General features: G+C 30.1%; 1 protein-coding gene across 2 annotated transcripts in view; it reads left to right on the top strand.

The window, feature by feature from the left end:
* Positions 1-12,181, top strand: part of LOC145279777 (N-acetylgalactosamine-6-sulfatase-like) — a 148,971-nt gene that overhangs the window by 84,163 nt on the left and 52,627 nt on the right. For both annotated transcript variants that reach the window (XM_080131100.1, XM_080131099.1), the window contains exon 6: positions 11,730-11,796. In XM_080131100.1, coding sequence (XP_079987226.1) covers positions 11,730-11,796 — 67 coding nt within the window. The remainder of the gene's footprint in view (positions 1-11,729; positions 11,797-12,181) is intronic.

The raw sequence follows: 12,181 nt of genomic DNA, 5'->3' as shown, positions 1-12,181 counted from the left end.
CTTTTATTAATTTGTTAAGTGAAAGTACAGATAACCCAGTCGGTTTCTAATGCGAGGAAAATCTAGCCCCCCCCCCAAAAAAAAAAGGGGTACTCTGGATAATAACAAGACATTAAAATTGCCTCAGTCTCGAAAGATTTCTTCTCTACTGAACGAGGAAAAAAACGGTGAAGTGTAGTTCACCTTCTGTTTCTCCCCCCTCTCTCTTCCTCTCTTAATATCTCTCTTTATCCATCTCTTCCTTTCCCTCTCTCAATCTATCTTTCTCTCTATATCACCCTCTCCATCTCTCTTTGAGCCCCTTTCTCTCTCTAACTCCCTCTATCGCTCTTCTTTCCTCTGTCTCATCCCTCTCTGTTTCTAACTCTCCCCCCTCTCTGTTTATCTATCAATCTCTTTATCTCTCTATCTCCTCTTTCTCTATTTTCCTCTCACTGTCTCTTTTCTATCTATATATCTTCCTCTCTATCTGTCCATCTCTAATCCCTCATCCTATTTTAGTCTCCTAAATTAATTACAGTGAATAAGGCATTGTCAAAACATGGAAAAATCCTATTTTAGTCACCTAATTTACTGACTGTGAGAATAGAAGTTATTTGGAAATTACTGCTACCTTGAACAGCACCAGAAGTAACTGGTAAAACCTTTCTAATTAAATTGATTTTGGCAGCCATTTGGTAACAAAATGACATAGCCTTAGCCCTTGCTGCATGAGGAATACCTGCGACCTTGCTGCCAAGTAGAAGAATTATTTATTCTACTTTAAAACATTCAATTTTTCAAAAATCTTATGTTCGACATCTCCAAAACATCCAATATGGGGAAAAATATTGCAGAAATGCAAACTTATTGTTTAGGATGAATGCACAATGGTATGCAAAAAATCACTTGAGGCTCTTGGTCGATCCTTGCAAGATTTGCGTGGCAATGTCAGACCGTTTGGGAATGCAGTAATATTGCTTGCAGGAGATTTCAGACAAATGTTACCTGTTATTCTTCAATCAACACCAGCAGATGAAATAAATGCTTGCCTCAAATACTCTACTTTTTTGTTCCATGTGAAGATATTAAACTTAACTCAAAATATGCATGTACAGTTTCAGACTGTTCGATCCACACAAAAACTTTTGCATCACTTGTGGGAAATTGGGTACATAAAAGTGCCAGCTGATCAGAGTTAAGGGCAAAATTCTTTGACTTTTAACTTCTGTAATTTCTGTTTATTTCATCAAAAGAATAGTTAGTTTAAAAGGTTTTTGCAGATATTCAAATTATAAGAATTCCATTTGACTGAGTGAATGAGCTATTCTTGCAGGTCAATACAAAGATGCCCATGAACTTAACGCTATTATTCAATGTAAAATTCCAAGTGAGGTAGTCAAATACAAATCCATCGACACTGTTGTGAAAGCAGATAAAGTGGTTAATTATCCCACAGTTATATTTGCCAGGGATGCCACCGCATGTATTGCAACTGAAATTTAGTGTACTAATTATCATGTTGTGAAATATAAACCAATCCAAGCTTTGCAATGGCACAAATCTTGCAGTAAAAAAAAATTAACAAACAATATCATAGAAACAACAATCTTAACAGAACCTTTCACAGATGAATATATCTTCATTCTATGCATTCCTATGATTCCACCGGATACATCATTACACTTTAGCAAATTGCACTTTCCAATTTTATTGTCATTTGCAATAACCATCAACAAAGCACAGGGAACAATCTTTACAATTGTGGGCCTTACAGTTACACACTGACTGTTTTTTCACATGGACAATTTATGTTACATATTCAAGAGTCACCAAACCGGAAAATCTCTATATCAGCTAAAGTGGAACAGCAAAAACTGTACCCATGCAAAATGGAAATTTAAAACTATAAGAAACATGCTTTTTCTCATTTTGGAACTTTTTCCATTGCGCCAATTTGAGCCACAGCAACGCGTGGCAGGGTACAGCTAGTATATATATATAAATGTAATGCTTGGTTCGTTAAAAGCGAATAAAACCATATTTCTACGTTACCAATTTAATTGAAATTTTCAGAAATTCTATTTTTAAAGTCAAGGAATGTTTGCATGTTATTAAAATAATTTAACATTTCGAATTATAAAAATATTAAATTAAATAAAAAATATTTTTCGTAACTGCGAGATTATCGCCATTTTATTTCCGGTAGAAATTAGCCTTTCACTGAGATAATTGAGATAAGTATTATTTGTATTAATTTTTATGATACTCAGGCAGAGTGATCCGTGCTGAAATAATGTTATTATTTAAAAAGTCATTCTTAACATGGGGAGGGGAGGATGTTTTGTACCTATTCTGTCAATTCCAATTGAATAAAAAAAAAAGCATATCGTAAAACTTTAATTAAACGTGGAAATATCATTTAAAAAATAGCGCGGATCGCTCTCTGCATTAGCACCATTTTTATTTATTGTGGACTATTATTCTCATCTTTATTAGTTGTTGTTTCACAACTTTTCGGCCAACTATTCCTCTGGCCTTCATGAAAAGAAGTAAGTCCTTTTATAAATGTTCAGTAACTTTTTCCTTTTAACAGAGATTAATAAGGGAAAAGCACCCGGACTTGATGGTATACCTGATGGTAAAACTTTTCTTATTCATGAAAAGAGTTAAACCTACGTAAATAAATAAATGCTTGTACACGTGACAAATTATCAATAAATGGTTTAGTTACTTTTTTTAAAAAATTATTTATGAAAAGAGTTAACGTAAATAATGTTTGTAAAAGTGCGAAAGGCGACGTTGTACAACCATCACTCCCATGCTTAATTTCTATACTTATAGGTTTTTGGAATTTTTTTTCACTGGATTATTATTGATTGGACACTAATTAAACAGATTATTAAAAAAAAAAAAATTAAAACGAAATCATTATTTCGACATAGTGGTGCTCACTTTTTAGTTACAACGTTCTGATAAATCAGTCACCCATTTTGTAACCAATAAAAGAATTTTGAATGGGGATTCAGTTGTGCATATAAATATAATGTGAACTAATCCCATTTTGGTACATTATAACTTTTTAAGCAGTTAAGTAATTTTTACCACTAATTCTAAGGCCGATCAGCAAAATCATAAAATCACATATAATTGTTATATTTTTCGTATTGCCACCCGTACTTAGGGTTAGTAGTATGGAGAGGAGCGTGGTTTGTATGACTTTTAACAATGCTATATATTAATACGATAGCATGTGTATTATTTATTTTATGTGTCGCGATTACATCCGACTGACTATTTTTTAATTATGGATTCCCATTTCTTATAATAAATAATTTTACCAAGAATTCTTCATGAGTTTTGGTTTTGGTTTCGATAATAGCTGATGGCACTCAAGTCATTTATTTTCTTATAAATAATCTTATCAAGAATTCTTCATAAGTTTTGGTTTCGATTTCGATTATAGCTGGTGGAACTCCAGTTATCCATTTTTTTTTTAATAAATAATTTTATCAAGAATTCTTCATGAGTTTTGGTTTCGATTTTGATTATAGCTGAAGGAACTCAATATTACATATGAATGAGTCCCCTCTGAAAGTTCCACAGGTCTCACTAGTTGTTATTATTTACATCTCGTTTTTGTTTTTTTGTTTTTTTTTTACAGCAAATCAATTTAATAACCCACCAAATTTATATAATTAAAATAAAATTTAAACATTCGTAGAAAGAAGGCATACAATAGTTAACGAAGCCCAACGCTCTCTCCATGTTAAAAATAGTTTTCTAAATAGTAACATTATTATTTAGAAATTCACTCGTAACAATATGGGCATTGTTAATATTTTGTTCTTACATCGTTTTCTCATTTAAAATACCAATCGTCGACTATTTTCGACTGTTTATGAAAACTTTCAAGTAGCATGTTGTATACTAACGACGAACTGATACAATATGACTTTGTTTAAAATCTAAATAAAACTCTTGTTGTTTTTCAATTTGCAATACATTACAAGGAAAAGATTTGAGAAAAAATATACATGGAAATTACCTGGGGATTTATGTAATAATTTGAAAATTTACAAAAAAAAAAAAAACAAACAAAAAAAGGAAATATCTAATTAAATATTTATAAATATTAAAAGAATCGGAATCAGAATCGGTAATTGGATTGGAATCGGGAAAAATTTTGGAATCGTCCAACCATTACCCTAATATTCTTCAATGTTTCATTTATTTCACTTCCTTTAATATCCAAACTGCTTTAAAAAAAAAAATAAATAAATAAAAAAATAAAAAATAAGTAAAAAAAAAAAGGCTAAAATCGCCAAATTTGGCTTTAAAAAAGCCAAACTGCTAACCCTGGACCAGAATATGAGAGTGACCCCAGTGAAACTTTATGTAAAAAAGGGAAGATTCGAAACAAACAGGACAAAAAAGAACATCATTTGCTAAAAGGTGCTGGATTGAGGGAGTAAATTAAAGATTGTCTCTTAAAATGTGATTTTATTTGTATTGAACTATGTAGCACAATATTACTTTCTAAGTATTTATTAGTATTTATTAATTTATCTCATTTGGGTCAGTTCTATATTAAAAATTTTCACGGAAATGTTAATGAATTCATATTTTCTGCATGTTTTTTGTTTTGTCAAAAGAAATCATTTTTTGCAATAGCCAGAAAAATATCAGCTTTATCAAAACATTTGTTGATTAAATATATTTCTCATTCGGTAGAATTTCCAAGGGTCCTGCTAGTTGAATAAGTGTATTTGTTGTATTGAAGATCAATTTTTAAAGTGATGACAGATATTTCTTTTATCAGTACTCTCAGTAACCCATCACTATTAAATACCATTTAATTGAATAAGTATGTGTGGCATTTTTTTTTCTTTCTTAAAACTAGAGGGGAGGGGCGCTTGGCTTTGCCCGGTCGTAAAATACTCTTAAATATGATATTTTAATTTGTCCATTTAATCTATATATTAATACAATAGCATGTTTGTTATTTTCTGTATCATGCTTACATCCAGGTCGTTTAATTGTTATGTACTTCCATTTCTTGTCATAAATAATTTTACCAAGAATTCTTCATAAGTTTTGGTTTCAATTATAACTGATGGCACTCTAGTAATCTATTTTTTTTATAAATAATTTTATCAAGAATTCTTTATAAGTTTTGGTTTTGGTTATGGTTGAAGGAACTCAAGTTATATATATATTCATAAGTTTTTATTTTGGTTTCAATTCAAGCTAATGCACCCAAGTCATATGGATATATTTTTTTTATTTTTGAAATCACAACGTTATATTATATAAAAAATAGATAGAACATTAACTCGTATAATAATATATACAAAATCTTCATGAATTAAAATATATTTAAGCGTACTTTACGACTGGGCTTTGCTGCTAGCTTAGATAAATACTTTTGAAGTTTTAACAAAAAAGCTACAATAATATCAGAGCATCTCCATTTACACTGAACATCTACAGAATGCTAACATCAATATATTACACATGAATGAGTCCCCTCTGGAATTTTCACAGTTCCTGCTAGTTTGTATATATTATTATTATAGAATCGTGATTTCAAAAGTAAAACCAAAAAAAGTATTTGGGTGCCGTCAGCTAGAATCGAAACTGAAAGCAAAACTGTAACATTTAAAGCTGGTGACGTTACTACTGTACCAGTGTGATATGCATATGAACTAATAAAAAATAAATTAAAATGTATAACAATTTTTTTCAATTTGGACCCCTTTTAGATCCCTTAAAAACTATTTTAACTGGCTAACGATCCATAAAAGAACGTTCCATAAAAAATCCAATCATTTGAGGCCCCTATCGCCGCTCTGCGACTTTTCGTTTTGGAAGAAATAGTTTGAAAATATGGAGACAGACAGACAGACATAGCGCTTTTTATATATTAGATCTAACTATTATTAGTACCATCAGGTTTTGATTTAAGTGACTCTAAAACCATTAATAGCTTCATAAAATACTGTCTCTAATGGTTGAATTTGTAATTAGAACTGTGACAATGTTGGCCATTTGACACCTTGAAGTATTCAGATAGTTTAACTTTGGAACAGAATTAACATTTGATTTCTACTCTCAGAGTGACCTACCCCCGCCTTGTGTATTTTCATCACTAAAAGCAGAAAGAAAACATGGTCGGAGAAAAAAATGTCTCTGAAGCCAAACTTATTAATGCCGGACACTTTGCTCTGGAAATTCTGTTCCTTCTCCGACAAGAACCAAATATCACAAAATGAAAGATTTTATTGATAGCGATGTTGATGTGGCTGCAGAAACTTAATGCTTTCCAGCAGAAAGTCTGAGAATGGAACCAGAAAATTTGCTAAAAGCTCTGGAATTTTTCTGACTTTCAAGGCTACCTGATATTGTTTGGATATTATATAAAAACTAGATGAATTCCATGATGCTTTCTACATCAATCTGTATAATTAACTACTGTTGTTGTCATCGTCGTCATTGTTGATGATATTATTATTATTATTATTATTATTATTATTATTATTATTGAATGATGATGATGATTATTATTATTGAATTGATGATGATTATTATTATTATTGAATGATGATTATTATTATTATTATTATTGAATTGATGATGATTATTATTATTATTGAAATGATAAACGTCTGTCAGGCCAAATACTATTAAGAAAAATATTCTTTCTTCTTCATAAAAAAATTAGCATTCCCAGCTAAATATTCTTCAACTGAAAAAAACAAATATGTTTTTTACCATAAAAATATTCAGTTAAATATGCTTAAAATCAATAATACTTTTTGAAATGGATTTATTTGAAATGGATTTATTTAAAATGGATTTATTTGAAATGGATTTATTTGAAATGGATTTATTTGAAATGGTACTGTTTTAGTTTTCGGGATCACAAAATTTTGTATTACTTGGATTATTCAAACTATTGTTCTAATCTTGAGTGTCATTCTCATGACGTTTCAGCCAATGTAACCTACGATCTTCTTCAGGTGTTGCTTGTTGAACTCTGGCATTCTTCTATCGAATTTGGGAATCTGCATAGAATTTTAAATGGAACCATTTATTTAATCTTTTTCTGTTGTGCTTGGCTTAAGCTAATCTTCTGTGCCCAACAAGCGTTACCAGATTAAATAAGGAGATTAAATCTTTTTGTTTTATCACTTGATTAACCTTTAAAAGCTTTCAATCAAACGTGTGTTCATCAATTTCAATGCAGTCCATTTCACCCAATCATGATTGGAAAAGTATTGATTGAAACTTTATCAACTCTAAACACAAAGAAACGAAAATGAACTTTCAAATTTCAATCTCTTAAATACCGCATGAAGCACATAATATTTGGATTCTTCGAACTACTGTTCTCATCTTGAGTGTTGTTTGCAAAACATTTTGGATGATATTATCTCTGACCTTCTTCAGCTGTATCTTGGGAATCTTTCTGTCAAACCTGATATCTGCACGGAATTTCGAACGGAACTCTCCACGGAGGTAGCATGCTCTCATTTCTTTGGACTACTGTTTTCATATTGAGTGCCATTTGCATAGCAATATACATGAAAAAATTGAAATGGCTTAAAGTATTTCAATATTGGTATATATATAGAAAGAGCTTGATAAGCTAAGAAAGAATCTTTTTAAGTTTTTAAAATCCAATTAAAATTAAGGAAGTTATGACTATTTTTGTGCCTCACACGTTTGGATATTTTTCCCTATTTAAGACCATATGCGTTTTGTCACATTTTTTACGCTACTTTTTCAGTAAAAATGCTATATTTTTGTTAAAACAGAAGATTAAGCAATGAAATTTACCATATAAGTGTATTTTTGTGCTAGAAATTAGAATATGCTATTGAAAATCTTCAAAAATTAATGGTTTCCAAATAATCTGCAGTAAATGCACATAAATATGCTGCAATTCCTTAAAAATGCTATGTATCCATTAAAAGAAAAGAAGTTAGAGAACTCAAAGCTGAATTATAATGCATTATAACAAATAACTGAAATCGAAATCCAGCACTGTTTAAAAATGAATACATTGCAATATTTCTTTGGTATTATTGTAGATTAATACCTTCCATTATAATACCTTGGGAATCTTTTTGCTGAACTCAGAAATCTGCACAGAATTTCAAATGGAACCCTTTATTTAATCCACTGGTAGCATACTCTCATTCCATCAACCATGACTGGGTAGACTCCCTAAGTAATTTATAAGTGTATTCTTCATATCGCCCACACTGAAGATTGAGCTGTCAAACTCCAGAAGAGTGTCTTACTTAGAACTGAATTTTACCTCATACTTTATCTGGTGAATTAAATGAAGAGTTCCATTTGAAATTCCATGCAGATTTCTGAGTTTCTGGGTTTAACAAAAAACTCCTGAAACATTGTGAGAATAACACTCAAGATGAGAACTGTAATCCATATAATACAGATTATCAATCCTCATCTCCAAAATTCAGAAAGATGACAAAATATTATTTTGGAACAATTCATTTAAAAATTCTAAAGTTGAAATTTGTTACGTTAAGAACATCAGCTCTGCTGATTGGTTGTTACATGTTAACACTCGAATCTACATGTTGTGCACAAAGGTGTCACAAAAAAACAAAGGAAAGTAAAAAAGGACTCAAATTTTTCTTTTTAGTTCAAATAAGTCATTTATTCATGGTACTTCCCAAACTACACCTACATCTTAGTTTTACAAGTATCCTCACTGGTCCACTGGTATGTCTGCAACTTGCCCCATGACACATTTTTTGTTCAATGTCTGGATTGCATCTTGTCTTAAAAGTTTCTCTTGCAATGACTCGTACTTCCAAGTACTCCTGCACTACCACGGACCATACGTCCATCTCCCACTGCCACGCGCTTCCCGTCTGCTTGTCATATGGTGCCTATTTTTTTCTTTGTTTTTCTTTCCTTTCTCTTCCTCCACTGTGACGTCATCTATCGCCACAGCTCGATCATTTGCATATGTGAGATGCTACTGCTGCTGCACACGTGTCAGCGGCTCTGTTGCAGCAAAATTTATTTTTAAAAATTGTAAATTTGGAATTTTTTTACAAACATCATAAGATTATCATAGAAAAATAAAAATAATATTATTATATGAAAATAATAATATTATTATATAAAAATAATAATATTATCATATAAAAATAATATTATTATTATATAAAAATAATAATATTATCATATAAAAATAATAATATTATCATATAAAAATAATAATATTATTATATGAAAATAATAATATTATTATATAAAAATAATAATATTATTATATAAAAATAATAATATTATTATCATATAAAAATAATAATATTATATAAAAATAATAATATTATCATATAAAAATAATAATATTATTATATAAAAATAATAATATTATCATATAAAAATAATAATAGTGACAAATAAAATATCTAATTGGTAATATTAGAAAGCTTAGTAGAAAAAATACAAACATAAAAAAATAGAACATTTCTGAATTTTTGAGATGAGGATCGGTTATTAATATTATTTGAATTCATTGGACTACTGTTCTCATCTTGAGTGTTATTTTCATAACGCAAGGATCAGTGGTGCAGAGGTTAGAGTACTTGGAAAAATCAATAGTGAAAGAGGTATTCTTCCGAAGGTTGAAGGTTTAATTCTCAGTGTGGACGACCACAAATCGCGAATTACTTAGGACCTCTATCCAGTCATGGCTGATGGAATGAGAACAAGAACATGCTACCCTCATGAAGTAAATAAAGGGCTCCATTTGAAATTCTGTCCAAATGACAGTTTTACAGAAACATTCTCGAGTTTGACAAAATACACCTGAAGAAAGTCAATATTCTGATTAATCCAAATAATACGAACTAGAAAGAATGTCTAGCATATCTTGTCGGATTTTCAAAGTGAGAGACAATACCATTTAAGCTGACAAATGAAATTTGGTGCAGTTCCATAGTTCCACCCACACATGAAAAAAATACCAAAATAAATAAAGATCTTTATGATGTGTGTACTCATGACAGAAAGTAAATATCATACACTAAAAATCCCGTGCATTGACCAATAGTTTTATTTAAAAAATGATCAAATTTTAGGACTAAATGATGGTTGACAATCTCTTGATGACATTTTGTAAATGACAAAGGAAATAATTCCAAATAGTTCAAAGTTTTTGTGATATTTTAAAAATTAATTCTTAACATAGGGAGGGTCATTGGAAAAACTTAAATTATCCTAAAAATAATTTTCTTTTTAAATATAAAACTACTTGATCAATTTACGTGATTTTGTATGCAAGATATTTTCATTTCATGAAGGTATGCACATCATAAAAATTTTTCTTTGTTTTTGTTTTTTCTTGGAAGGGTGGGAGTTATGAATTAACACCTAAATTTGTTTATCTCTATAAAAAAAATTAGGTATGTGTATATATTTAGATTTGTTTGGTATTTCATGTATACTTCTATTTTGAAACAACTAGATAAAAGGTCTAGTATATAAAGTTGTCTTATTGGATTTTCAAAGTCAAGCCCAAATAACATTTAAGTTGACAAATGAAATTTGCTGCTCTATGATGTACATACATATGATGGAAAGAAAATATTGTACACCAAAAAAAAATTGATCAATTAGTTTTTATTTAAAAAAGAAAAACAAATTTTTTAGTTTAACACTATTTTACAAGATGAGGGAAATAATTCCAGGTAATTACAACTTAAAAGATTTTAGAAGGTCATTATTAATATGGGTAGAGGGGAGTATTTGAAAAAAATCAATTCATCATTGGGTAACTCCCCTTTAAAATAGCTCTTCCAAAATAGTTTAAAATCAGCCTTGTATATCATCGTAATGTCTACGAATTCCCATTGGGGTAGCTTTATCAAATTTTTCGATTATAATAATGCAATTATTTATAACAGTTACGTACACTTATTTTTAATTAAATGCTTTCCTAAATTTTACTAAAATCAATACGACTAGAAAAAAATTTAACTTTTTGATTACACAATCTTGAATCCACTAATGAGGTGTACGGATGTCCGGTACTGCAATAAATTAATGCAATTATTATTAAAAGTAACAATCTTTTATATAAAATTACCGATTAACTGAATGCTTTATCAATTTGGGGGAAGATTGAAATTATGTTTTTATGTATTAAATAGAAGTGGATGGGGGGCATTTGTGAAATATTTCGATTTTTTTATAGTTTTCGATGAAAGAAGGAATGATAAAAACAGCGACTTTCTTCTATGATTGATTGAAAAATATCAGTAAGCTATTTGCGTTAGCATTTTGAAAGCCATTATTTATTAATCAATACTGGTTCACAAAACGGTATACTTTTATCCTAACTTTATCTTAACTCGAGTTTTAGTTTAAAAATTATTCTGTGGAGTGGGGGGGGGGTCACAGCAAAAAATATATTTTAAAAGGTTAAATATGTTTTCTGCACTTCGTTTTATTGTAAAAATAAATAATTCTTTTTCTGGGGTGGGGGAGGTCGTCTTTGTGGATATTTTATATAGATAAATCATTCTTTTGTATTCCACCCAGGTAATGCTGGGACACAAATTTTATAAAGAGATATATTATTTTTAAATCATTTCTTTTATTATTTGATTATCTTTACATTTCTGTATGTAAATTAAATCTGTTGTACAATACTTAACAATGCAATTTACATGAAAATAACATTTTATCCTTTGCAGATACTACGAAGATTTTGTAATTAACCGAAAAACAGGAGAGTCCAATTTAACCCAAATCTATATTAAGGTAAGTTAACGCTACTGAATGATTTCTCCAACTTGTTTGATTGCAACGCTTTGGATTATTATATGCACAGTTGAGAATTACATCAACCATGCCGTCTAGAACATGTGAGAAGGATCAGATTCATAGAGAGCTAACCTTGTTGGGGGAGTTGAGCAACAAGACGTTTCTTTATATTTACATTTAAATTTTCGCATGTTAGCCAAGTCAGGGAAACAGCGAGCCAGGAGAGAATTCAAAAGGTAGTGGTCCGAAGAAAGAAAATATCAGCGTCAAAAATCTTCCGACATCTAGGGGTGTCTACAATAAATGGTTGGAATTTGCTGCTGCTCGGGCACATTTACATCGGGAAGGTAAAAGTGCAGCGAGTTCATTCGAGCACATTCCA

Source organism: Euprymna scolopes, chromosome 7, assembly GCF_053919585.1.
Source record: "Euprymna scolopes isolate OS-2025 chromosome 7, ASM5391958v1, whole genome shotgun sequence".
Classification (NCBI taxonomy): Eukaryota; Metazoa; Mollusca; class Cephalopoda; order Sepiida; family Sepiolidae; genus Euprymna; species Euprymna scolopes.
The sequence above is the reverse complement of the archived record's forward strand: the minus strand, read 5'-3'. Positions and strand labels throughout refer to the sequence as shown.